The 27,454-nt window shown below is 59.0% G+C and overlaps 1 protein-coding gene across 5 annotated transcripts in view; it reads left to right on the top strand.

Moving 5' to 3' along the window:
* The window catches only part of SSBP3 (single stranded DNA binding protein 3), a 153,689-nt gene that overhangs the window by 118,485 nt on the left and 7,750 nt on the right, over positions 1 to 27,454 (top strand). For 3 of the 5 annotated variants that reach the window (XM_075556584.1, XM_075556611.1, XM_075556603.1), the window contains 8 exons: positions 13,630 to 13,689; positions 17,337 to 17,403; positions 17,490 to 17,566; positions 23,088 to 23,152; positions 23,721 to 23,769; positions 24,265 to 24,300; positions 24,607 to 24,661; positions 25,872 to 25,942. In XM_075556584.1, the coding sequence (XP_075412699.1) occupies positions 13,630 to 13,689; positions 17,337 to 17,403; positions 17,490 to 17,566; positions 23,088 to 23,152; positions 23,721 to 23,769; positions 24,265 to 24,300; positions 24,607 to 24,661; positions 25,872 to 25,942 (480 nt within the window). Of the gene's footprint in view, positions 1 to 12,685; positions 12,767 to 13,629; positions 13,690 to 17,336; positions 17,404 to 17,489; positions 17,567 to 23,087; positions 23,153 to 23,720; positions 23,770 to 24,264; positions 24,301 to 24,606; positions 24,662 to 25,871; positions 25,943 to 27,454 lie in introns of all 5 variants that reach the window. The other 2 variants (XM_075556575.1, XM_075556593.1) reach the window with 1 other exon arrangement.

The following is a 27,454-nucleotide window of genomic DNA, read 5'->3' as shown; positions in this document are numbered from 1 at the left end:
TGGCCGATTTGAGTCTCAACACAGAAGACACATCTTAGAAGCAACAGACTGGGCAGAGGATCTGACTCAGAAGGGCTTCTGAGACGGACCATCCTAATGAGAGCCGACGGTCGCATCATTCTCCCGCGGAGCCCACGGAGGGGTTGGAACCACCAGCCTTGGGTAGCGCAGCTTAGTGCTCCCAGATGATCCGTGCTTTTCCAGGTGGCCTGCATGGGACTCAAACCCATGACCACAGGGTTATGAGCATCTCTCTCTCTCCAACCGAGAGCCCTTGCTGGTCCCTGTGAAGACATGGCCACCACCCACCAACTTTGATGGAGGTGACCATGAAGAGACCAGGCACTCACCACTGAGCCTTGAGCATTGTGCGCCAGGCATGGGGTGGTGCGGTGCTGTTTCTGGGCAGACCAACGCCCAGTAAACCAGGAAATGCTGTGCCAGCAACATGGGCAGTTCCTGAGAGCTGGCTGGATGCCGTCCACTTCCTGCCTTCCTGTCCAGCGGGATGCCAGGCAGGAGCAGCAGAGCGCACCCACTGTGCCTCCTGCCAAAATGCGGCGGTGGCAGTGGCAGCTCCAGGAAAGATATAGCCCCTTGCCAGCAGCAGGAGCAAGGCTGTGCTGGGAGACCTAGGAAGAATAAGACCACTGATCTCGGCAGTTCCCAAAGCCTAATGCACGGGTGCGACCGGGGCCCATTCAGCAGATGGGGAGGCTGAGGCCAGATGCGCCCTTGATCAGACATGACTTCTAAAGGAGTCCTGGTCTCTTTATTGACCCTGCGGGATAGGCGCTGTGCCCGAGCCGGCAGACAGGAGGCCTCCAGAACCCTCAGGACTTGGGGGTGGGGTGGGGGGGCGTGCAAGCAGCTGGCGGCGTGGCGGAGGTGGGGTGGAATGGGTGGAAAGTGCCCTGGAGCAGCAAAGGGTGCAGTTACCCTGGCTCTGGTGCCACTCTGAGAATGCTTCCCGAGGGGCTGGCATTTTGGACTGAGGCATGAGGAGGCAGCTGCCAGGCGGGGTGGGGTGGGGTGGGGTGCCAGGCTGTGGATGTGAAAGGGGGCATTTGGATGGCAGGAGGCCAGGATGGCTGGACTGGGTATGGGGGACGCATCCAGGAGGTGACCAGGGCTGGACCTTGGGCACAGAGACCCAGAGTACTTTGATGTGAAGACAGGAGGTGGTGGAAGGTTCATGAGGATAGCCCAGCCCCGGGATGAGCCCTGTGGCCGAGGGTGGGAGGTTGGGCCCGGGGTGAAGGGAAGGGTGGCAGGGTGAGGCTGAGCGGAGGGGGTGGTGACTCGCCCCTAAGGGGGGGGGGTGTTACAGGCAAGGAGGGCAGCGCTGCTGGGCTCTGAGGTGGGCAACGAGGCAGGGCCCACTGCCTATAAGGGCCTCCCCTCCCGGAACCCAGCTTCTCTGCAGGTTCAGCCCCTCCGGTGGCTGCCTAGCCCCTCGAGCCTGACTGCGGACCCTGGGAGGCAGGCCTGAGAGCTGAAGATGAGGAGGCTCACAGACGCCCCAAGAGTTGTAACAGGCCTGGGAGGCGGGGTGGGGTAAATAATGGGCCCCATCTGTTGGCCCTGGCCTGGTGGCAGGACTGGAACGTCATTGAGGAGGGCTGACCTCTGAGATGCTGTGTGACTGGGGAGAGCATGCCAGGCCCTCCAGGGGGCAGAGGCGCCCCTCCCCTCCCTTCCCCACCCCATCCTTCTCCCTGCTGTCTGCCTGCAGACTGACAGAAGGCAGGGTCCCCCCCGCTGAGAAGGATTAGGCAAAGGCGGGGCACCCCCACTGCTAGGCTCTGGGCCACAGTTGGGGATGGAAAACTGTTGTTGCCCCCCCCACCCCCAACCCCCACCTGTTCCAAGCGGAGTGGACTCTGGGGCTACAGCCCCTCCTCTGGCAGCTGAGTGAAGACCTACCCCTGGCCCTGAGCTGGGCGCCCTGGGTTTTAAATCCCAGACTGTGTGCCCTTGGGGAGCCAGCTTCCTCTCCCTGGCTCACCTGTCACACGAGGGGGCTCCCCGTGAGGTGGGGCCGGGCAGGAGAGAGGGGAAAAAACCTTTTTTCTGGCCAGCGCCATCTCCCCAAAGGTCAGGCCTGGCGGTAGGCCTGGTGCCTAGCATCTGCCCAGCGGCAGATGACCCGCAAGGGGCTCCTAGCAACCATGGACAATAGGTGACTCCTGCTCACCAAACCGCCCTCCCTCCTGAAGGAAAAAAAAAGTTGTGGCCTTGACTGGGGGTGGGGGGCGTGTGCCTGTGGGTGGACACTTGTTCCTGCACACCCAGCCTTCCCCCCGCCTCCCTGAGATCCGTAAGCACCACATGTAGCGCTGTGACTCCCCCTGATGAAATGGAACGCTGAACATAAATCAATGTCTGCTGCCTGGTTAGCTATGCGCCAGCAGTCCGAGCCTCCGGGGGAGGTTTGCTCGATAACAAAGCGCTCGGCCGCCCCGTGGGGCACCACTGCCCCCTAACGTGGAGGCAGCCTGAATAGGGCATTGGGGAGGCCACCGGGCCCTGCCTCCCTGGCCCTTACCGCCTCCACCCCAGGCCTTGGGACTCCTTGTCCTCAGGAGAGTCTTTGGGAAGATCCTGGACTGCCGGGTGATGGCCAGTCTGCTGCCCCCACCCCTTGCTCCCTTCCCCAAGGGAGCCCAGTGGCTCAGTCCCTTCTCTGGGCCTCAGCCAGACTTGTAAGCCGACTCCCAGGCTGGGACTTCAGTGGGTGGGATTGTGGGACCATGGTGTGGCTGGTGTACCCTTTCCCCTCTGGACCCAGGATTCCGCTTCAGCTTTCTTTCAGGTCAACCTGCTGCACCCAGGCCAGCCTCCAGCCTTGTGGGCTGGGAGCCCCTGGGGACAATGGGGCAGGGTTGACTGTTTTTGTTTTGTCTCTTTGTAGTTGGTGGGATGGGGGTACAAGTGCCCAACTCCTCCCTCTACCCCCACTTTCCTTCCTTTTTAGCCAAGGGAGGGGAAACTGCACTGCTCCGGGCTTTCCCTTTTTTATTTTTATTTTTTTAAAAGGCCAAATTCCTTAGCCTTGTAGCAGGACAGATTCGAGGGAGGAAATTCCAGTGGGGTCCTATAAGAACGTGTCTTGGTATTACATGGATCAGGATGGACCCCGGGTAAGATCACGATGCCCCTAAGGCAGCTGCGCTTGGGGTTGGGGGGTGCCTGGGCTGGGGTTAGAGGGCATTCTATAGCCGGCAAAATGCATGAGGGTTGCTGAAGGTTGTGCGTGGGAGCCATCAAGCGTGGCGGGGGTGTGTCTCAGTTCTGGCGTCCGGTGTTACCAGTGGGCTGCCTCTCTGGGCTTCAGCGACTTCGTCTGGCCATGGGCCGGGGTGGGGGTTGTGAGGCTGCCGTGAAGAGACGACTGGGGGCCATGCCGCTGCCAAAGCCGGGCAGCCAAGCCTAGCTTCCATCACAGGCACCTTCATCGCCCCTGGTCCATGGAGGCCCCCCATGCTCTTCCTCCAGATCCTGAGGGCTCCCTGTCCCAGGGCCTCCGCCTGAACTGTCACTTGAGCTTCAGTTTCCACACCTTTAAATTAAGAGCAGGGCCACCTGACTCACCAGCTGCGAATGAGTTGTTGGAAAGAGCTTGGGGGTGTGGTCAGGTCCCCATCTGCACCAGAGTTCTTTAACTAACTAACACTCTTCCTCTCTCTCTCTCTCTCTCTCTCTCTCTCTCTCTCTCTCTCTCTCTCTCTCTCTCTCTCTCTCTCTCTCTCTCTCTCTCTCTCTCTCTCTCTCTCTCCCCCCCTCTCCCTCCCTCCCCTCCCCCCAACACGCCTCTCTGGGTGTCCCTGACCCCAGGTGTGCATGGTCCTCCTGTCAGACCCTGACCTGGGCTGGCTCCCTCAATAAGGCACTCACAGTCCAGTCCCTGCTACCCCCAGCCCGTGACAGGCCAGCTGTTGGGCCAGTACAGTGGCCAGAGCTGTTGCTCAGACCAGACTCGCCTCTCCTGCTGGACCTCTTGCACAGCCTGTAGAACTCTTTCTCCCCTTCCTCCAGGCTCCAAGCCCTCGTCTAGTTCAGTCTCGGTCGGGTTTATTCAAGACGACTATTTTTTAAAATCATTTTATTGGGGCTCTTATAGCTCTTATCACAATCCATTGTGTCAAGCACATTTGTACATAGGTTGCCAACATTTTCGAAACATTTTCTTTCTACTTGAGCCCTTGGTATCGGCGCATTTCTAGTTCTGTTCTCTCTCTCCACCCCACCCCTACCCCCCACAAATGAAGAAGACTTTGTCAGTGATCCGACACCTCATCCTGTCCCAGGGTCAGAAAGGACACGCCCACAGGGTGGGTCTGATAAAGGATCCTTCAAATGAATTATGGTAGCTGATGCTAGTGAAGGCAGGCGCTATGGAAAGGGGCTGAGAGTTTGAAGACCCGGGGTCTTCTGTAGAACGCAGCACCTTTAGAGAGCGTGGCGGTGGGTGGGGAGCAGAAGCACCCAGGGGCTTTGTGGGTCAAGGAGTCTGGTCCTCACCCCTGATAACGTGGTCTCTGAAACCATGAGCAGGGGCTGTTTCCAGGCCCAGACGACACCTCACCCCACCCCCCAGCATCTGGTGGGAGACAGGAGGGCCACTTCAACCCTCAGGCAAGCTCAGACTGGTTGGTTGGTATTGAATGGGCACGAGTCGTGCCTTGGTGCCCGAGTCTCGGCCATCTGCACACCATTGGTGTGCATGAATTTTCTGTTGGGGCCACTGTGTGTATTGAGTGTCTTCCAGCCAGGCCTTAGAGCGGCTGCCTCCCAGTCTGAGCCCTGGTGGTATTTAAGTGGGATAACAAGGGCCGCTACCCACCCTTCTTCACTTCATTCCAGCTCTCAGGGACCCTGCGTGGCAGTGGAACGGCTCCACAGGCAGGAGCCTCTAATCCAGTGCTTCTCAACCTTCCTCCTGCCACCACTCTTTCATACCGTGCCTCATTTGGGGTGACCCCCCCAACCATAAAATTATTTTCGTTGCTATTTCATAACTAATTTTGCTACTGTTGCAACCTCTGTGAAAGGGTCATTGGACCTCCAAAGGGGTCGCGACTCACAAACTGAGAACCGCTGCTCTAGTCTGTAGCTCTCTACAGTAGCAGAGAGCCTCTTTCTCCCACGGAGCAGCTGTTGGGTTCAAACCACTGATCTTGCTGATGATTAGCCTACTTCTTGAATAATCGGGTGTGCTCAAAGAGAGGGGGCTTCTTAAAGGACTGCCTTCGGTGTGGAGGGCCCAGAGCCTCTATGGAATTGAGGGCAGCTGCTCTTTGGTGAGGCCAATTCCCTATGCCAGGTGACATTTGCTACCTGCAAGGCCGGTGCGTTTCAGAGGGGTCCATGGACCACACCCCCAGCCCACGAGCCAGGACTCTTCTGGCAGCACCTCAGGGCTGCCCTCCAGTTTCTGCCAAGGCTCAGCAGGTGTGAACTGTGGGCAGCGGCTCCCAGTCTGTTTCATCCCAGCATCCCACCATGCTGCCTCACCTGAGACGGGAAGAGAGGAGAGAGCCTGGCCACTGTGGGCTTCTGGGAGAGGCGTTTCTAGCATAAGAACCCTCCTGCTCCCTAGTCCTCCTGGCAGCTGTGAAACTCAGCCAGCCCTGCTGCCCCCTGCTCAGCCCCCTCCTGCGCATGGACAAAAGGCGCTGCATTCTGCACATCTGGAGCTAGTGACTCCCAGGGCTCTGTAGCCCCTCCTTCCCGGGGGGCTGTGGCAAACCATTACTTCTGAAATGGCCCGTCGTCGGGCATGAACGGGTAGGCTAGGGAGGTGTGCACACATGTGTCTGGGGAACTTAAAGTAGAGCAGGAATTCTCTTGGTAGACGAAGCAGTGCCTTTTTAATATGCAGCTCACCTCCACTGACTGTGGTCGTGATTAACAGCAGAACCAGAGCGTTGGGGAGACAGACGGGGGTGGGGGGCAGGGACTGGCGGCCGGAGTGGGATGCATCTTTGCAGCTCTATCTATTTTCAGAGAAAAAAGGCAGGTTGGGGGGGGGGATGTCCTACACTGTGTTCTGAGGGGCTGTGTGGTTCTGCATCCTGAGCCCCTTGAGGTACCCCCTCTCCCCACCCACACACACTGGGGTCTCCTGCAGCGAGTGGAACAGAGGGGGAGGGAAACAGGTGCAGTCTGGATCGTGACCAGCAACCACACGGCTGTGACCCCTCGCCTGGGCCACTTCCTTGCAGTTCCTCTGCCAGGAGAGAAGAGGTCTGGGGTTCAGGGCTGGGCCATGGCTGCGAGGTGTGAGGCGACCCCAATCTCCGAACAGGTTTCCTCACTCTGGAGGGGCCTAGTCATCAAGAGCTGGGGACTTAGCACCCCAAACCTCTGAGCTCACTGTGTGTCAGCAGCTACAGGTCTCCATCTCTGACCTGAACGAGGGCATGGAGGCAGCTTTGGGAAGGAGAGCAGTGGGCCCGTGGTGCCCAGGCTACACAGTAAATTATCAAATGCCCACAGGCCAGTGCCCCCTACTCCTCAATCTGGTGGGGCCTTTGGTCCAATGCAAACCAATGAGCTGTGGCCCCAACTCTCACCTCTCTGGGCTCCCACCTCATTGAGAAACCCACTAAGGAACTGATCTGGGTGTGCCCGCCCCCACCCTACCCCCATGCCTCCGCCCTTTGACCTGGCCTGCCCACCTCCAACTCTGGAATGTGCTCCCCCTCGTTCACTCACTCACATACACACTGCCTCCTCCCCTGCCCCCAAACCCAGGGGACAGATGGAAGCAAGATAGGAAGGCATCCCTCTGAGCCACTGCCAAGCTCATTGGCACAGGCTGGCTCAAGGCAGTGACTGTCCCTCTGCTGAGCTGCATTTTACCATGATGCCTTCCCGCCCTCTGGGTGGTCGGCCCCCATTGTGGGGAGGCGGGCTGGCGGAGGGCCTGCTGTGGGTGTCCATGGCACACGACACACCTCAGCCTTCTCCCTAGAACGGGCTTCTGGCACTCTCCATTTCCACGTTTGTGTCCAAGGAGCAAATTGGATTGTCTGTCGCATACCTTTTGCCGTGTGTGTAATTAATGTAATCTTATATTCACTCAATTAAGGCAACACGCCCAACAGGCGGATTACATCGGCCACCAGCTCTGTGGTGCCTCCCACCCCTGGTTGCTGGCCGGTAAAACCAACTCCTCAGTTCCGCCCCCCCACCCCCACCCCCCACCACTGCCGGCCCACTGTTGGGAGGGTTAACCGAAGTCTCCCGAGTTTGGACTGGATGGGGCTGGGGGGCCTCCCGCTTGCCACCGAGAATGGCATGGCCTTCTCTTGGGGTAGCATTTGGTATGAGAGGGTCCTCGCAGCTTGCGTGAGCTGAGCGTGGCTGCTCACTGCAATTCAGGAGGAAGAGCCTCGCTCTGGCCACACTCCGTGGGCACGACTCCAGTCGGGGAAGGCAGTTTTGAGGAGCGTGGGGAGACATGGGTTTCTGGGGATACTGGAGCACCACATAGCTTATAGTAAGCTCCTGGACTTAGAATCTAAGCGGTTTTAGGTTTTGCCCAGTTTTTCATGTCAGTCACCTCCAGGGAGAGCCAGCTGGGTAAGCGTGTTGGAACTGACTTTTCTTCCTGGTTTCTTGAGTCCAGGGGCGTTGGAGGCGCCCACCCAGGGAGGGACTTGCTGAGTGTGGCTTGGACTGTGGTGGGCAGCATGGCCCTGCCTGGTGGGCAGGAGGTTGTCACTCCCTGAGAAGACACCATGGTCTGGTGGGAGAGACCACCCCACACAGTAGCACCCATGACGGACGACGTCAGGTGGTCAGAAGAGGGGCTCTGTTCAGGCAGCACTGGCGTGACTGTGAAGGCAAGGAGCATGGTGCTTGGCCGGGCTGCGGACGGCGGGCCTGGTTGAGGGCGCGTGAGCAGAGACGGCAAGGCTGGAAAGTCAAGGCGGGAAGGACCCTGAGCGGCTGTTGGAGCATGAGGCCTGGGGGTGCTCTGGGAGGCTGGGAACCTTCTGGGTGCCTGGTCCACGTCGCTGCTGTTCTACTTGGGAGAAAGTCAAGTTGAGGGCAGTAAGGACATTGGTCTCATAGCTTGTACCGGAGGAACTGGAGTGTGAACCTGGGTCAGTCCCTCTTCAAGCCCACACCTGTCAGGAATACGACTGCCAGAGGCTGGCTTTGGGCCTTCACCCCCATTGCAAGTGCAGGTGTTCTCGTACGCCGATGTTGGGAAAGGCCTTTTCCACGAAGCGCCAGTGTCCACACCTCACAGTCTTGGTGAGATGCCCAGCATTGGCCTCAGCCACACCCATCGCGGAGCCTCCCGGGCCCTGCCTAAGTGGCTCTCCGGTCGGATAGAGAGCTGGGGAAGGGCCCACTGGGAATGAATGATAGGTCCATTAGCAGGGCCTGGGGCAGAGGGGAGGCCCGGGCAGGAAGAAGTGGCTGTGTTTTCTGCCTCCTTTCCCAGACTGGGCAGCTGCTGCCCCTAAACAGGAACCTGTCTGTGCCAGGCCCTCCCTGTGGGCCCAGAGGCTCCTGGCACCCTGCCGAGTGCAGTGCCCGTGGTGGAAAGAGGGGCCTCTCCTCAGTTGTCTCGGGACCCCTCCAGGCTCAGCCTGCCTGTCTGGAAAGGGAACATGAGCTAGGCACCGCCTTCTCTGGGAGCCTGTGTCAGTTGAAGCTGGCACAAGCTCCTGTCTTGCTGCTGTGTCCTCATCATTCTCCTTATGTGGCCAAAGAGCTCCCCACGGTGGAGCCACGTGCCCCAGCATGGTACCGCCACGGAGTGGCCAGCATGGAGACTCGAGGGAGGGAGGGAGTGTACGACCAAGCCAGCCGTCAGATGTGCACTCAGCTGATCAGCCTGTGGCACGCGCTCCTTTGCACCTGCTTTGTGCCCTGCACCGAGGTACCTGCCTGAATTCTCCAGTCTGGCTCTGAGGCCTGCCTGGGCCCACCACCTGTAACTAACCTCCAACCCCAGTGGCTTCATCTTCCTGGACCTCTCTTCCCACACTATAAAGCAACTCTAAACTCACTGCCATCGAGTCGATGCCAGCTCACAGTGACCCTATAAGACAGGGTAGAACTGCCCCTGTGGGTTTCTGAGAGGCTGACTGTGCCAGGAAGAAGAAAACCTCCTCTTTCTCCACGGAGCGGCTGGTGACTCCATCACCCATGGGCTCCCAGGGCTCCCTGTAAAGCCCCCTGCTAAGGCTTCCTGGGAGAGAGGGAGGGAGTGTGTGCAGGGGAAGCCCCGCCCCTGTGAAAGGGGTGTGTGGCTCTACTATTGGAAGGATGATCCAAATTTCATGCATAAGAAAACCAGGCCTTGGTGCCAGGACCCAAACTCCATCCTTGTCCTTCATCACAGTAGTGTGCGTGTTGGGGGGTGTGGGGAGGATGAAGTCATGAAGAACCCTAGCTGGAGTTAGATGTGACTCTGCCACCAGCTCTGTGGCCTTGCACCAGTTACTTGTCCTGGGTCCCTCTCTCTCTCACCTGTGCATGAAAGGTGATGGCGGAGCCACCCAGCAAACAGGTGGCCCCCAAGCTGGGGTGCCGACTCCCCCAAGCTTGCAGGCAGAGGCACCTGGCACAGAAGCCTCAGGCCCGGGAGGGATGATAGTCGCTTTGGGGTGGTGAGGGTGTCCTGCGTGTGGGGACACGGATGAGATTTCAGCTGTGCATATCCTGCCTTCCCCGTGGTGGTCCCCGCCCGCCGCCCGGATCTGCAGGGTGGGGGAGGGGTAGAGGAAACAACCAGTACCAACAGAGGTAAAATCCCCAAAGAAGAGCTTTTTGTTGGTTGGTTTTGTTTACGCCTTCCTTCCACTGTCGCTTTTCGTTGGGGTTGAGAAACCATGACGTCCATTTCCTGCCACCCTGCGCGCCCGTGTGACGTGTGTGGGCTGAGACGGAAGGGTAGGACACAGGGCAGCTCTGTGCATCTCTGCAGAAGTAGATGTCTCTGTCTCTCACATCCACACACACGTGCATGAATGTGCCTGGCGGGGGAGGTCCCCTGGTGACATGATCCACCCTGCTAAGGACCGAGCCCAGGCACAGAGGGCTCCGTCCACATGCAGGCCCCTCCTGCCACACACACCAGCTCTGACCTTGGTGTGATGCATCTCCGAGCGCTCTGTGGAGCGGCGTGGAGGTGGGGTGGCCGGTTGCAGAGGAGAGTAGGTTTCTGGACAAGCTTTCTCATCCACAGAGCTCCCGTGGGTGCAGGGCCTAGAGGTGGCAGGGAGTTGGGGGTGGTTCGTGAATAGTTTTGTAGCAAGTTTGTGGTGAGATTTTCTCTCTGAGTAGAGGGGACACCCTGGGGTGCTACTGCCTCCCCAGGCTTCACAGCCTCCTCCCCACAAGCCAGAGAAGTCCTGACTTGCTAGCTTCACCCCTGCACACTGCCCATGGGGAGCCATATCCAGAGCAGGCTGTGCCCCGAGTTCTCATTCAGTGACCCTTCACTGGGATCTGAGTTTGACAGGGATGTCAGGACGTGAGGCACACCTTCAGCCCCGCCTGCAGCCAGCGACAGCAGGTGAAGCTGTCCAGCCCTGGCCTCATTTATCAGGGCCGCCACGGACAGGGGCCCCACCAGATGTTAGGCTCCCCTGGGAGCTGTCCCTGCTGCTGCTCTGATCGGAAATGGACTCCGACCGCCCAGCCCTCCTGTCCTCCACCAGCTGGGGGTGCAAAGGTCTGGGGAAGTGCTTCGAGCTGCCAGGAGGGGGAGTGGGGCTGAGAGTCCCTGGAGGAGCCGCCTCCTTGCCAAGAGCGAAGGGGTCCAGGAGCCACGGAAGGCCCGCCGCCCCCTCTTAGCAGCCGGACCTCACCCTGGAGGCCCTTTTCTTGGTTCTTTCATTTCCCCTTTTTTGGGGGGTTGGCTTCAAATTATCTTATTTTGTTTACATTACACCCAAGTTTCGTGGTACAAAAGACTTGCAGGTGCAAATATGTCCCGCCTTCATTAACTTCCCCTCCCTTTTTAATTTATGTGATTTCAATTTTCCTTCCCTGTACTGTTAATTAGGGGACCCTCTAATCAGTGCCATTATCACAGTGGTATTCATGTTTAGGAAAGCCGCTAAACAAATGCTTGCAAAATTGCTAAATGGCTAATTAATGTCTGTTAATTAAGAAAATTGCTCATGGTAACAAACCATGCCGTTGCTGGCAGCCGCTGGAAAGACACACACTTGTTGAAATGAGTAGCGTGGCAGGTAGGGAACATCTGCTCCGCGGGCTCTCTGGAAGTGAGCTGCCTTGAGCGGGGCGGCCCTCTGCACACCTCTCCCCCGCCCGTCCATACCCACCAGACACAGGCTGTGCGTCTGGGCAGTGGGAGGCGTGCTGCTGACTTCTCTGGAGAAGGCGGGGTCTTTCAGTGGTTGTCTCTCACTGGGTACAAAATGTAACCACGCTCATCCCCAGTGTAGGCGCAGGAATTCCGAGTGTAGGCGTGGAGATGCAAGTCGAGGTGTGGTACCCCTTCACCTATGTCCCCGAGGGTCCGGCCCACGAAGCCAGGAGCTGGCAGGAGGCACGTCCACGGGGGCCTCCACACTGCGAGATGTAACCAAGGCTGATGAGGAAGCACCGCTTTAGAATGCACAGAGCCCTGCTAGCTGCTAGCCTCCTGTTTGCCCCTTTAGGGTGTGTTTTTCAAATGGTGCCTGCAGCCCAACCAAGTTGATTTCATGACCCACAGGTGGGTTGCAGCCCTCAGTTTGGCCAACCCTGTGGTTTAAGTAATTCCATCTGCCCCGCTGTGTGTGTGAGGAGCAGTGGTCAGCGCAGCCTGGGGCTTGGGAACGGTGGGTGCATTACCGTCTGCGATGGGAAACCCCACTCTGCCCAGCCCACAGGCCCACCCAGGCCAGACGCCTGGGGGAGGTCACGTGGGCCTGGCTCTGCCGCTTTGTGTGGCCATAACCAAGTTCATTTCCCCTTGAGACTCAGTCCTTCTCTGTAAGAGAACGTAACAGCCCTCCCACAGGGGTTGCCATGACGTCTACGTGACTCCCCAGTCACCTGGTGGTGGGTGCTTGGTAGCTGTTTGTCCTCTCTGCTCCATGTGCTCGCTCACCGGTGCTGCCTCATCCTTGTGCCCCATCAGTGCATCTGTCAGGGAAGCCTGTCCTGGCTCCTCTCTTCCTGGGACCTCCTGGTCTGGGCCTCCCTCCCGACCTGGAGCCTGGTGTGGGTCCCCACAGACTGAGTCCCCTGAGGACAGCAACACTCACTTCCCGGACCCCTCACACCCTCTGTGAACGTCCCCTTGAGTCTGGGCAGAGTGGGCCCGGTGGCGACTGCAGCCCTGCCATGCCAGGCCATCACTGTACTGTTCCCCAGCCTGTCCCCACCAACGTCATGAACACGGCAAACCCTGTCCAGCGGTAGACTGTGCCTGCGTCCTCGTTCCCCTTTCATCCCTTCCCACCCCCTGTGGACGTACCCAGTGATCAGCTCCTGTCCCTCCTGCTCCGCGTCGTGTGCCATTCCGCCCCCGGCCACCCAGACAGCAAGCAGCCCCGCCACCTCCCGCCAGCCAGCGCCGGCTTCCCGCACGCCCACCCGCCCCCTTCGTTTTGGTTTTAATTTTTTGTTCTTTTAAGCTTCTCCTGCGCTTCTCCATGTGCTGTGATCTGTAACCTGCCTCTACTGTCTGACCTCACAGGGTCCTCCGGGGTCACAGCCCTCGCCGCACGCACAGCCTCCACCTCACAATCCCAGCAGCATGATGGGACCCCACAGTCAGGTAAACGCCCGCCGGCCGGCCGGGGTGCACGGGGCGCGGAGGAAGGCGGCGGCCAACAGCTGGCCGGGCCTCTGCTGTGTCTTTGCCGACAGACTCCGTTGAAAACGGAAAAAGAAAAGAAACAGCCCGCTTCCTTGGGTTTTCTTTTATTGCTTTTGCTTTTATTTTCCCTACTCTTTTTAAAGATCGCCCCCATTCCTCGGCCCTGCTCCCGGCCGGGATCTGTGAGCCAAAAGAAAGACTAAATAGTCCAGGAGCCTCTCAGCAGCCTCGGCCGGGTTTTTGTTTTGCTTTGGTTTGTGTGCCCCCTCCTCGCTTTGGGTTTGTTTTCTTGTTTTAGCCGTCAGTTTGGTTCACCATCGTCCGTAGCTGGAGCTGCAGCCCTGGCCTTTTCCTTTGTGCGTGCTTGCTGCCGTGAGAGAGCTTTCTCGCCCACCCCCCCTCCCGCATTCAGCTAGGCAGCCCCCGCCCCCTCCATTGTGCTATCCCCCCCTCGGACCCTCGTCCCCCCCACCCCCCGTCAGTGAATTGTGTGTGCGTGTGTGCCCGAGCACCTGTGTGCGTGTGTGCCACTGTCTGCGGACACTGAGAACTTTATTTCCTGGGCATCGGTTTACCTGGCCCTCAGCGTCCTCGGCCCAGTCCCCGCGCTGCCCCTCCACGCACAGTAGCTCTCTGTGGGCTACCGCAGAGCCAGGCCAGAGCCGGGCGGGCACTGTACGCCTCCACCGTGCTCCCTGCCCAGAGGGGAGTTGGCAGGATCAGTGGAGGTGACACAGCTGGACTTTGTGGAGCGGAGCGTTGTGTGTGTCACGGTGCTGTGCGGTGCAGGCTGTCCCTGAACTGATTCCCTCTCCTTGCAGCCTTTTATGTCCCCGCGATACGCCGGCGGCCCCAGGCCCCCCATCAGAATGGGAAACCAGGTACTGTGTCATTTCCTTCTTCCGTGTACTCGGCTGCCTGGGGCCTGCTGGGGGGTTCTGACTCAGAATCACACTTGGGGGGAAAGATGTGGGAGGGGCGGTGAAGGGATGCTTTGTAAGGGGATCCCCAGAGAGAAGCAGTATGTCTCCCCGCCCCCCCTCCCCCTGCTCCTAGCATGTCACCTGCCTCTCCTCTGGGGGGCTTCTGGCAGCCAGCGCTGGGTCTCATGAGAAGCAGGGCGATGGGGGGGTTGCCAGGTTTCAGCTGTTGGAGAGAAGGTAATAACGCCCCTGCCCCTCCCCTCCAGCCACTTCTTGGAAAAGGGTCTTCCTTCTTAATGAAGTTAATTGACAACGTGCATTTTTCCCTGGAAGCTTTTGAGAATTGCCAAGGCTGGTGAATGTAATCCTGCTATTAGGGGGAGAAATGGCCCATAGGAATGCTTAGATCATGATCTGGGTGCAGCGGGGCAGGACGCCTGTGGGTGTTTCAGACCCAACTCCAAACAAGAAGGGATCTGTTGGCGTCCTGGGAACAGTGGTCCGCTTACGGCCAGGCCCCTGCAGCCTGGGGTCCTGTGGCTGGCAGTGCTGGCCCATTGGGGTGGTCTAGAGAAGGTGATGTCCTGGGTCAGGACATCCAGGGCCAGAAGGAGATCTGGGGGTCACTAAAGAGACATCAGGGAGATGAGGTGTCTTTTTGTGTGTGTCCCCCCCCCCTGACTTTTTGGCCAAGATCTTTTAACATAATTTGTTCAGTGAGTTTGCAAAAACTTTAACAGAACCCGAGTGCCACGCCAGCCCCCACACCACCCTAGGCGCCCTGGGAGCCAGAATTGCGCTGCCAACTCGTTTGGCAGTGTCTGAGCACAAATCCTCCTGGCCCTGAGGCTGGGCAGGACAGCCGTGGCGTGGGCTGCCAAGGGAACTCCTGACTCATTGTAACCAGTGGCCTCTGGTTTTCACATCACATCACCCAGGTGGTGCCGCTCAGGTTCCCCCCTTGATTTTGCTTTTAAAGCCCTTTGCATCCCCTCTTCTCTGCCACCATGGGGGCATGTGTGGAGAGAGGAGTTTGAGGCAGCTCTTGAGCAGAGAGGAGGGGGCCTTAGATGTGTGGCAGGAGGAGCAGACAGAAGATCGGGTGGACAAGAGACTCCCTGAAGCCTTGGGCTCCCGCCGGCTCCCAGTCCAGGGACGTGCCCAGCCTGCTCCGCCCTGTCCGTTCTGCGGCATGGTTAGTTCTAAGACGCCTGTCGTTGGTAACTTGTCAGGAGTGTGTGAGCCTTTGCCATCACACATGCAGACCCTCCGCAGCAGCCTGCCCCCACCCCGACCCACCAGGGGGATCCTTCCTGTGGCAGTGGAGACACCTGGAGAGTGAGTAAGGCAGGGCAGGGGTGGGGGCGTGTCCCTCTGCAGCAGTTAAGCTTGAACAGATGTCCAGGAGAGCCGGGGGAGAGTACACTCTCCATCTGCACCCAGCAGTGTCCACCTCCCCGCGGGAAACCCAGTTTCCTGGGCACTGTTGAAATGCTTATGCCCCTGGACAGGCATCCCTGGACTGGGGGTCCCTGGAGCGGAGCCATGCCACTGTGGCAGGTGGACAAGGCAGAGGCACACCTGCTTGGGCTCTCACCCATTAGGAGCTGGCCTGTTCTGGAGGGGTGGGGACCAGGGCTCACAGGTCTTGGAACCTGCCTGCTGCCCTCTTTGCTGACTGTCAAGTGACCGGGGTGGGTGACGAACGGTGTCCCCATGGAGGCTGGCTGGCTCTGGCAGGCAGGTGGACTTGTCACTCCCTGGGCAGAAACAGACCTCTCTTGAACCCCGCGGTGCAGCAGAGGGAGCACTGGGCTGAGGCTGCATGCATTGCTCCTCCTTTCTACCTCTAAGGGCTTCAGGCTCCTCGGTGGGAGACCACCTCCCCTGGGTCAGTCCCCTACCCAAAGGGAGGCTTCCCAGCCCCCACACTGGTACACTAAGCTTGAATCAGGCTGCTGGGTCAGTAACTGAGCCAAAAATCTCAGTGACCCAGATCCCTCACCCACATCCCTCAACGTCCTGGGATTTCCAAACCAGATAAGCTCAGTCTTCCTGTACCCCAACGCCCTGTACCCAAACACTCTGAAACCCCAAGGTGCCAAGAAGGCAGCCACGTGAGTCAAGCGTGGGAACTTGGGGTGAAGAAGCTGGCCTGGGAGAGAGGGAGAGGTCGGAACAGGTCCAGGGATGGGAGAGGCATGCCCCGTCCTCCCCAATGGGGGGGCATACCCCACTTAGTGAACTTGGGGTCCTTCCCAGACTCCCATACAAGCCTACCCCAGCATAGCCCATCCCATTCTGTTCTGAGGGTGGGGAAAACTAGGTTGGTGTATCCTTTTCTATCCACCATTTCTTCCTGGCACCTGTGTGGAGTCTGCCACTGAGCACGGCAGGCCAGGCTTCCGCAGGGCCTTCCCAAGGCAACAGTTAGCCTGCTAGGCCCCCAGGCTCAGCCTGGGAAATGGCTGGTGTCTGCAGAGGGGAGGGGCCTGGCTCTGCGCAGAGGCAAAGGCTTTTGCTTTTTGTGGTCTTAGGGGTGGGGACTGAGCTGTTGCCTCACCCCCAGCCTCGCCCTCCCTCTTTTCACTGTGCAGCTGCAGTACCTCCAGGCCCAAGCTAACTCCTCTTCATGGGGTTTCACAGCAAGTGTGCCAAGCCTGCACTCGGGAATCCTGTGGCCCACTGTTCTCCCCACCACAGTGACCATCCCACCTGCCATCCCCACCACAGTGACCATCACACCTGCCATCCCCACCACAGTGACCATCATACCTATCATCCCACCACAGTGACCATCACACCTGCCACCCCACCACAGTGACCATCACACCTGCCATCCCACCACAGTGACCATCACACCTGCCATCCCCACCACAGTGACCATCATACCTGCCATCCCACCACAGTGACCACCACACCTGCCATCCCACCACAGTGACCACCACACCTGCCAACATATCACGGTCACCATCTGGCCACCTAGCAGCTTACTCCCCACACTCCCACCCCTTAGTTGGAAAGTGGCATGTCAGGTAGAAACAAGCAGGTAGCCAGGAGACCCGAGCTGAGGACTTGTCCTGGCGCTGCCAACAAGTGACGGGACCTTTGGGCTGCTCTTTTTGGGACGGCCCTACTAGTCATGCTGAATCTAATGATCTCCTCCCCTGCTTCCTTTTTAAAGGGCCTCTCCTGGTGATGGGATTTGAGCTCATGGGTCTCGGTCTCCCATGATTGGGTTGGAGATCAAGTTGAGGTGGGGGGGGAAGATGCATTTGGCTTACACTGCAGTGTCAGAGCTGGGGTGGACACCAGGAAGGGCTCTACTGCCTCCAGGTGAACCCTGTGGAGCATGACAGGTGCCCCTGCCCCACGAAAGCTGGCGTGTGGGCAGTTCCTGCCTTCCCACAAACAGGGCTCAGGCTCCCCTGCTGCTGGGGTAGCTGATGGCGGCTCACGCCAGTGGCCACTCCCCTCCAGCCATAAGGCAGGAGGGATGGTCTGAGACCATGCGTGAGCCTGGATGGGTGCTACCCTCACCTGTGGGGCCGAGGCCCCCTGGGCTCGCAGCTCTGCAGCGTCGCTCAGCATGTCCTGTCTTCCAGCCTCCAGGAGGAGTCCCTGGGACACAGCCATTGCTGCCTAATTCCATGGATCCCACCCGGCAACAAGGTACAGGGACTGGGCAGGGTGGGGCTGGGGTGGCCAGGGTGTCCAACAGGGCTCCTCCCTCGAGGCTCACCTGCTCTCTCACGCAGGGCACCCTAACATGGGAGGATCCATGCAGAGAATGAACCCTCCGCGAGGCATGGGGCCCATGGGGCCTGGCCCACAGGTAACTAACTGCCTGTCCGTCCGTCCATCTACCTGTCCATCTGTGTGCACCGCTTTCTCTCCTGTCTTCACGGTCTGTCTGCCACGCCTCAGCTCACGGGGGCGAAAGGATAGGGCTGCCCATGTTCCATGCTCCTCTCTGCCCAAGGCTGGGCTGGCCACACAGCCAGGAGCAGCCCCACGAGTGGGGAGTGGGCATCGGGGGACCCTTCTGGGAGGCAGACTGTGGAATGGGGAGCCCCAGTGTAGAGTGTGAGGAATTTGGAAGGCAGAGGGTTTAATGCCCCACCAGGGGTGCCGGGTGGCTCAGGAGCTATGGGGACCAGAGTCAGGGCAGTGAGTGACAGTCCTGGCTCTGCCCACATGGTACCGTCTGTCCTCAAACAAGCCACTTCGACCTCTGTGGTCCCCAACAGAGGTGTCTATACCTGTGTTCTCAGCAGTGTCCCTTCACACAGGACAGAAGGATGATTGTCCGGGTCTCCAAGCACCCACCTCAGCTATTTATTTCACACAGTGACTTAAAAAAAATGTCAGTTTAGAAACTTGCGGAAGAAATGCTTGCAAGCCCCCTGAGTAGTTGTACTTAACGATCACAGCAAAGTTGTCGCTCCCTTTGACTCAGCTTTATGCCCCAGAGGGAAGGACCTCCTGGCCCAGGTCTGATGGGTTCTGCCCACTCTCCCAGTGGACTTCTACTCTCTTGAGTTGAATGGAGCTCCACTTCCAGAAGCAGCCAAGGCAGAGAGCTCGCTGTGTCCGGTCTTCTTGGGAGCTCTCTGGAACCTGACTGCCTGCGAGGCAATGAATCTGAATGCGGGGTCAGGGTGGGAGCGGTGTGTTTGTGCCCCTTCTTGTCTGCCCTGCCTGGAAGTCTGAGCTTGTTTCTCCACCCCTGGCTCGTAGATGTTTGGGATTCTCAGGAGCCTCCGCGCCTCCCTTTTACAGGGAGAGCATGACTGGCCCCCAGACCCACAGTCCTTTGCGTTATTCTGGAGTTTGATTTACTGCAAACCCAGCCCTTGGCTTTCCTGTACAGCGGTGGTTTGAACATCTGCAGTGTTGAAAGATTTGGGGGAGGTCCTTGGCTTCTGTTGGCCCCGTAATCCTAAAAGGAAGTAAGCCTTCCCCAACCACTGCCTCTTCTTCCCTCTGCCACCAGATCCCCCAAAGTTCATTGTTCTCCCCAGTGAGGGGCTGCCTGGGTCAGAAGCCCCTTTGGAGCTCGCAGCAGTGGGGGAGTGGGGAGGTGCAGGAGGGTGGTGGCTGAGGCAGGAGCACGGAAGCCTCACTTAACCCACCACATGCTTGCAGTCCTCGGAGGCTTGGCAGGTACGTCAGTCCACAGGGGCTGAGCCGTATCTACTTTGGGAGGTGGCTGAAAGGAGGCAAGTCGAGTCTCCAGTGGGATGCTTGACCGGCACAGAACAGCCCGTTCTCCGCCCTGGCGGCGTAAGAGCGTCTGAAATCCAGGGCTCTTGTGGTTTGCATTGGGTGGTTGCTTTATGTTTCTTCCCTTGTTGTTTGCCTCTCTCCACCCTGGTTTGGGCTTGGCAGCAGCTGGTCCAGCCTGTGGTTATGCCTACATTGTAGTGCAGTGGTTCTCAACCGGTGGGTTGAAATGTATTAAAGGATCTCGGCATTAGGAAGGTTGAGAACCACTGCTCTAGAAGCTAGAGACGTATGTTGTCTTGCTGGCTGAGGGCAGAGTGTTCCAGAAGGTGAGGGCTGCCCCCCCACCCCAGCCCACTGTGTTCCCGAGCAGCAGCCTGGCTGGCACGCTCGGGTGGCGTGCTTTACCGGGTGGTGTGCTTTACCGGGTGGTGAGGCGGTCCAGAGCCCGAGATCTTGCTCCCAAGGACTTCTAGGAGTGGTTGGCAGGAGGTGGGGTTCCCCTCCGCCCCAAGAAGTGTCCCAGAAGAAGGAGGAGACGCCAGCCCCTCCATCCCGCCCACCCCCATGGGGCAGTACTCCCAGCACGGAAGCTGCCTGTGCCCATGCATGGCCAAGACACTGATGTCCCTTCCAGACACAAGCTTTGTGATAACACGAGAATGCCTCAGCCCTGTTTCCCCGTCAGCCCCCTTTGCAGGGTGCAAATGTTGGGACTGGTGAGGCTGGGTGTGTTCTAGGGTCTGGGACGTGCCGGGGGGGGGGGGGCTGGAATCCACCATCAGCAGGTTGGGGACCCGAGAGTGGGAGACAACTGGAGCTCCCCACTCCCCAGCCCCCATCTCGGTGCCCTGAGGGCATTGCCAACACCCCCAGTGCACAGAAGGGCTCCGAAGGTAGAGTTCTAGAGCTAGCCAGCCCAGCGGGCCAGCCCTCCAGCTCAGCATCTGTAAAATGGGCAGTCCTCGGGAGGGGTGGGTGGCCGTGGTGAAGTGGAAACCTGAGAGCAGGAATATAAACAAGGCGATCATTCCCAGATCTGAATCAGGACCTGGGCTCTGGGAGGGAACCCCAGCCTCTAGTGAGCACCCCTGTATGGGGACAGCGGGTTCTCCCCAGCAGGAATTGGACGGTTTACCCAGTGACTCCTTCGGAACCCAGGTGACCAAAGGAAGGGGCATGGCTTTGGGCTCCTGCGGAGGTTTTAAAGCCGCCCGCATGACACTGCCCTTTTCTCCTTTCCTGTTTTCTGAGCCCCAAAGCCCACCCGACACATTCCAGATGAACCATCACCGGGCGCCAGTCGGCCCGGCGGGCTCCGCCCTCACGCTGGGACAGTTTCCACTGGGTTTCCTGAAACAGCCAGCGGCTAGAAGGCAGTATTCTCGCTTTATCGCGTTCTCGCCTTTTAAAACGTGTGTCAGTGTCGGGCAGGAACCTTTGGCCAAGTGTCCAGAAGTGACTGCAGGTGGAGCGTGGCTCACACTACGGGGCACCTGCCCAGCTCTGGGGAGAGGAGGGAAGCCAGCTGGCCCGCAGGGGTGCTGGGGCTGGAGTGGAGCCGGCAGAGAAGTTCCAATGAAGGGCAGCCGGTGGTCCTTTGGGACAGCCCTGTGCTGCCTTCCGGAAGCCACGTCGCCCTGGAGCACAGCTGACACCCAGGACCCGCCTGACGCTGTGCTTCTAAGCCAGTGGTTCTCAACCTTCCTGGTGCCGTGACCCTTGACTACAGCTCCCCATGTGCGCTGAGCCCTGTATGTGGGCGGATCGCCTGGAGATGGACAGAAGAGCAGAGTCTCGGTTCCTAAGACCATCGGAAATACGGTCGTAGGCGACCCCTGTGAAGGGGTCGTGACCCCCAGGTTGAGAACCGCTGCTCTAAACAGAAATCACACAGAGATACAAAGACAGGATCTCTTTCCCGGAAACACCCCGTGGTCCTAGGGAGGAGCAGGTGGACCGGGGGACCTTTGAGGAGCTTTCCCAGGCAGCCCTGTGGAGGTTTCCCCACCCAACTGAGCCCCACGTGATTGCAGGGCAGGGTGGAGGGCAGCCTCCCCCGCTCACTGCCTGGATGCCCCATGCCGTCTCCTGCTACAGGAAAGGGTGCTGGGTGTCCCCTGGACAGTGCCCAAGACAGGTCCCAGGAAGCAGCCCCCACCAGCCACCATGGCTGGCTGCCTGCCTGCCTTTCCAGCCTCGGGGGCCCTCGCAGAGCCTGGCTCCTCACAGCAAAGGAACTGAGGGTAGGGTGGGGCTCACTCCCCCAAGCAAGGGGTCCTTTGTGGATCCTGACAGGCCCAGGGCTGCCCAAGGTGTGGTGTGTCTGAGACAGACTCCCAGGAGGTGGTCATGCCTGCGGGCTTCTCCAGCACCTCCAGCACTTGTTGGAAGGCTGAAGCCATGGGGCCTGGCTCCCCCATCCCCCTAGCTGGTGTTTCTGATTTGAATCACCTACATCCCAAAAGCCTAGTTTTTTGGCCCTGTATCTGCTGGGCTGCTTATGTGACCTTGACCCCTGTGACCCTCCAGTTGTCACCTGTGAAATGCAGGATCTGAGCAGAGGCCTGCTGGGCGGCTCCTGCAGGCTGGGCAGGGTGTGTGCCCGAAAGACTCTCCCAGTGCCCTGGAGATGCCCACAGCCTGTTGACAGGGCTTCTTTTGGGGGTATGCACTGTGAACCTGCTCCTTAACCCACCCAAAAGGAGGCCGTATCATGTTGTCACCGGATTGTTGTAGAATCCACATGTGATTCCCAAGCCCCACCCTCGGGTCTTATTGCAGCGCCCCCACCCCCACCCCCACGGGTGTAGCAGTAGTCAGCTGTGAAGAGAAACAGTCCCCTTGCCTGCTGCCACGTGAATGATCCTTGTAGACCTCACACAGAGTGGAGGAAGCAGACTCCAGAGGCCAGATGTGGGATCCCACGTATACAGAGTAAAGGGGGGGGTCCATTCTGACTCATAGCAACCCTATAGGATAAAGCCTCATCTTCTTCAGGTGCGGCTGGCAGTTTTGAACGGCCAGCCTTGCGGTTAGCAGCCCAGTGCATCTCCCACGAGAACACCGGGTCCCCTGTGTGGAGTCTCTAGAACAGGAGAATTCCTGAAAGCTGATTGGTGTTTGCTGGGGCAGGAGCGGTGGGGTGGCGGGCTCTCTCTCGCTTAGTAGTAGACTCCATGTGAGAAAGTTTGGGAATGGGTGGGTGGGTGTGCTGGCAGTAAGCACAATGTGGGCATTGTGTCTTTGGCCCTTGAAAGCAGCATTCACCACTGCAGAAGCCTTTCCGAGAGGCCGGGAAGGAGGGTGACAGCACCCCGGGGCAATGTCCCTGCCACCCACCATGTGGCACGTGGAGAGGGAAGGGGCCGGCGCAGCCCTATGTGGTCACAGATGAGTCCAGGGACTCCTGGAGTACCCACTCTGGACGCCCCCCTCGGCCTCCTGGCATCCCCCTCCCCACACCCAGCAGTTTCTGAGCTCTCTGCAGACTTTCCTGAAGTGGACTCGGGACCCCCAAGCACAGAAAGGAGGCCTCTGTGCCCACCGAGGCCTCCACATGCTGGTGCCCAGCCCCGGGGCTTGGCCAGGTGGGAGGGGACCAGCAAGGTGAGGTGTCTATGCTTGGGGCCCCTGCTGGCACAGGACCTGAGGAGCACTCCTCTGCCCACCCCACATGTCCTCCTCGCGCCACTGTCCATGGGGCTCGTGGCCCCCTACGGGGTTCCCTTACCGTACCAGTTCAGATCCCTTTACCTGCCTTGAGACCTGTGGGAAAGAGCAGCGCAGAGAGCTGCCTACTTGACATCCATAGGTTTCTGAGAGAATCCTCCAGAAGCCCCCGAGAACGCATGGGAAGCTGTGCCTGTCTCTCTGTGCTGGCTTGGCATCTGTTGTCCCTGTCACTCCCCGCCCGCCCCCAGCCCTCTGCAGACACGGTCGCATTTGTTTGTGGTGTGTTGTGTTTCTCATCTACCCTTTTCCAGGACGAGCCCTCTCACTGATCTTCCGTCTGTCTCTCCTCCCTCCTCCTCCTCCTCCTCCTCCTCCTCCTCCTCCTCCTCCTCCTCCTCCTCCTCTCTCCGGTCCCCTCTTGCTCCTCATAGACTGACCCTTGGTTATCGTTGCAGAATTACGGCAGCGGCATGAGACCACCACCCAACTCCCTCGGCCCCGCCATGCCCGGGATTAACATGTAAGGCAAAAACGACTTGTCTGGCCGCCCAGGGCCTGTGGCTTCTCCCACCCCGGTGCCTTCCCTCCCCCAAAGACACGAGATGAGACACACGTCTCTGGCACTCCGTCTCCTTGTCAGTAACTCGAGGGTGTGGATTCCGGCAGTTCACACTTAGCCCTCTTGCACTGCTTCCGAGGGTGTTTAGTGCCCATAACAGAGGCAGCTGATGTTACCCCCTCACCCCCCTTTACAGAGGTGGTCACTGGGCTCAGAGAGGTCAAGTCATTGCCCGAGGCCACACAGCTTAAGTGACAGGGTTTGAACTCTAGGGGGTTCTCACTGCAGAGCCCATGCCCCCTGCCACTGTTCCCTAGGGTGACAGTGGGTGTTAACAAGCCCTCTTCGGAGATAGACAGACCCCTCTCAGGGAAGTGCACACGCAGTGCATTGACAAGCGTGAACCTCTGGTTGGCACCCTGCGTTGACCCACGGCGGCCCTAGGACTGTACAAAGGACTTTTGCTCGATGGTGCTGCCCCAGCCCCACTCCCACCCCCACCCCTCACTGTCTCCCTTCTCCCCCTCAGGGGCCCCGGAGCCGGCAGACCCTGGCCCAATCCTAACAGTGCTAACTCAGTAAGTACCCACAGCCGGTTGGGGGTGTTTTCTAGGGTGGTTCCTGTCCCCCTGCTGGAGGTGACACTATTCCGGCACAGTGCAGCAGGACTCCTGGGATACCATGATCGGTGCCCAATGCCTCAGGGAGAAGCCCACCAAGGTTGGCAGACCTTGCCTGCTGGGCTTCCCCTCCACTGCAGAGGCCAGGTGTGAGCTGAGAGGCTAGCCTGGACAGAGGCTTACAGGTCTGACCTCTGGTACTCAGAGGGAGGGGCGGGCAGGGACAGTCCAGGGTGACAGCCTCCATGCCTTGGGCCCCAGCCCCTATGGCTCCCAGCCATCGGAGACCCGCACAGGAGAGAATGGGCTCCAACCTTCATATCCATGACCTTCGAGAGGAAACTGACCAGGAGGTTCTCCTGCACAGTGGCACTGGGTCCCCAAATGAACTCCAAGGCTAAGGGGGTGCTGCCTGTTGCAAGACTAACCGCTGGCTCCCCATCTGATTTCTAGATTCCATACTCGTCCTCCTCGCCCGGTACCTATGTGGTAAGTGTGTGGATTCGGGGCGTGGCCTGTCCAGCCACATGTGCCTGGGTGTGCAGGGATCGCCGGCTGCTCCCAGCTCACTCCCCTCAGAAATGCATCCCAAGCACAGGCTCCAAACTGTCCTAAGACCTGCTACTGATAAACGCAGGCGGCCAGCACTCGGCCGTGTGTTTGTGAGCCCACGGGGGTGCGGTGGGGTCCCAGAGCCAGTTTCCCGGAACAAGGACCCGTCCTGTGCCCTGAGTGAGTGCTGGAGACCGTGCCGTCCCCGTGGTTCCTGATGTCAGTTTCCCATCTTCTCTCCAGGGGCCCCCTGGTGGTGGCGGTCCCCCAGGAACGCCCATCATGCCTAGTCCCGCAGGTGAGAGGACTGGGGACCGAGGTGGGGAGAAGGATATTTGGTGGTTCTGGAGGGACCTGGGGCCCTGAGCCAAAGCTCTTTGGTGAGCAACCTGACCTCCAGGACATCCAGGGCATGTCAGCCTCAACCAGGAGCACTGTATTTCTCTGATCCTGGGTGCTGCCCTTACAGGACAGGGCTGATCGGGGTGCTCTGAGATCAAGGGTCCTCCCTGCCCACGACTCCCACGAGGGAGGGCTGCCCCTGGCTGCCTGCCTGGGCATTTTCTCTGGATGCATCTAGTGTCCATGGTGTTAAACCATGAGTCATCACACCCCTGGACATCCAGTCTTCTCTGTAGGAGAGTCCCCTCCCCCTCTCACCTTGATCACACGAGGGCATGTGTGCTCACATGCATGGCGTCACCGTGCCTCTCTGCTAAGAATAGCAGACCAGCCAGCTAGAACTCACTCCACACCCAGCCCTTACCCCCTCCCCAAATGAGGAGTGCGGCGGGTGGGATTCTGCCCGAGAAACACAGACCCTGCTCCTCATAGGCACACACTGGCTCATGGCTCCCAGAGACTTTTCTCGCTAGTGGAGGAGATGGCGAGACCCTCTCACCTACCCCTTCTCTGCTCCCTTACCAGGGAGGCCGCTCGGCTGCGGGGCTGGAGCTGGCGACTGCAGGCTCTCTAGCTGCTGCTGCATTTTTATGAGCTGCATGACCTACATTCAGACTGGGTCACAGTCAACCTCCCCATATGTTAATTCCCCTTAGCCCCAGGCCCAGCCCACCTCCCCTTTTCCCCTCCACCAGGCAGGGTGCTCCCTCCCTGGGTGCAGGGGCGGGCAATGTGTGGCCTTTCTCTGCCTCCACTAAGGGGTGGGTTACCAGTGGTGGGGTTGACTACTGGGTCTCAGTACCAGTCTAGTGTCTGGGCTCTGGCACTGAGAACTGTGGCCTCCACAGGCCCCCTTGGCAGTGTCCAACTGCTGTCAGGAGGCCCTAAAGTGCTCCCTCTCTGGGGTCGAGTGGTTTTCGCGGTTGAATTTTCTGTGATTAAAAATTTTGTGAATCATCATTAAATACAAATTAGCCAGAAAATGGTGATACTTAGAGGGAGTTTTAGGTGATAAAATACAATAGAATGAGTTCAAGTGCCAGGAGTTTGTTTTAATTAAGAAGTGAATTAATCACCCCGACTTGCCGGTTTCCACTGTTCTACAGATTCAACAAATTCCAGTGACAACATCTACACAATGATTAATCCGGTGCCGCCTGGAGGCAGCCGGTCCAACGTAAGTCTGCTTTCTAATAATTTACATATCAGATACCATAACAAATCATAATTAACTTCGTCGGGCTGAGGAGGAAGCACGTTTAATTGATTTCAGCCATTTGTTACCAAAGATGAATAAAATAAACCGTCAGAAAAGTGATTAACTCCTGGGCAGCTCAGTTCCCCTTTCATGGCTGGCAGTGGTGGGGAGGAGGGGATGGATGGACGGATGGACGGACGGAGTGTGTGTGTTTTCAGAGTGAGGTCACCAGACACCACTGTGGGGACCCCCACTGCTCTCAAGTGTTGGTGCGGAAGGCCCTTGGCATGTGTGGGTGTCTGGGTCTGCCCCTGCTCGGCCATCCTCCCCTGGATAGCCCCCCCCCCCGGCCCTGGGGCCAATGCCCTTACTGTGGAGGTTGAGGGTGGGGTTGCCAGCAGGAGGAAACAGCTTGGTGGGCTCAGCGGCTGCCTTGCGCCCTGTGGACCTGGTGACCTCAGGCCCCCACCCCCTGTTCCTCTCCTCATGTCACTAAAAGCCACTTCCCCTGTCTCGGCCTCCTAACTCCAACCTCTTTGTGGACGTCCAGCTCAGGCGTCACCTTTCTGCTTCCCACTGGTCCCTCTGCGCCAGAGCTTTTGGTTGGAGGCACCCTGTCCCCTAGCTGGGCCTCTGGGCTTCAGGCCGGCCGGGCTGACCCACCTCTCCACACCTGCTGCCGTGCTCTTCCCTCCACGCCTGGGAAGGAGGCGCCACCTGAGAGCTGCAGGGCAGGAGGGCGGGCTTGTGGTCCAGCCTTGTCTGTTGCCTGCTGTGGGTGGGATATGACCGTTAGGCTGGTCTGTGTGACTTTGTTGGCCCAGTTCTTAAGGTGACACACATCCCCTTGTGCACTAGACCCTGGTCACAGCCACCCCGTGAGGTAGTCTTTGACCTGCCCCCTGGGGTGGTGAGGGCAGCCTCAGCCAGGGTGGCACGAGGAGGAGGCGTGAGGATTGTGTGCTACGCCCATTCGTGCTCCACCACCCACCCGCCCACTCCCCTCCCAGTCAGCATTGCCTCCCTCCAGGTTTGGGCTCTGAAGCCCCATGGGGGTGGATGGGCCGTGTCCCAATGTTTGGCAAGGGATGTGGCAGGTTGGGATCATGGACACAGTTTTCAGTGTCAGTTTAGCCATCTCCATGGAGCCTGTTCCCATCTCCCCCTGACCACTCATGTCTGCAGCCGTGACTTGTGGGGCACAGGGGCCACCATCCATGCTGCCTCACTGGGAGGAGAGCGACCTGAGCGGCCTGTCCGCCTGTGGCTCTGCCTGCTGGTCCCCTGTCGTGCTCCATATGCAGGCGGTGCCGGGTCTGTCTGACACAGGAAGCCTGGGGACCACGTTTGCTCGAGCGAGGTCTGATGAGAATGAGACGGGAGTGCAGTTCCACCACAGCGTGACCCAGGCATCGCCGAAATGGCTGGCGTGGAGAGTGTGGTTTCAGTCATGTGCACGGGCATGTGGGCAGGGGCATGGGTGACCACACA

The sequence above is a fragment of the Tenrec ecaudatus genome, chromosome 1 (assembly GCF_050624435.1).
Source record: "Tenrec ecaudatus isolate mTenEca1 chromosome 1, mTenEca1.hap1, whole genome shotgun sequence".
Classification (NCBI taxonomy): domain Eukaryota; kingdom Metazoa; phylum Chordata; class Mammalia; order Afrosoricida; family Tenrecidae; genus Tenrec; species Tenrec ecaudatus.
Note: the sequence above shows the minus strand (reverse complement) of the source record. Positions and strands in the feature narration are given on the sequence as shown.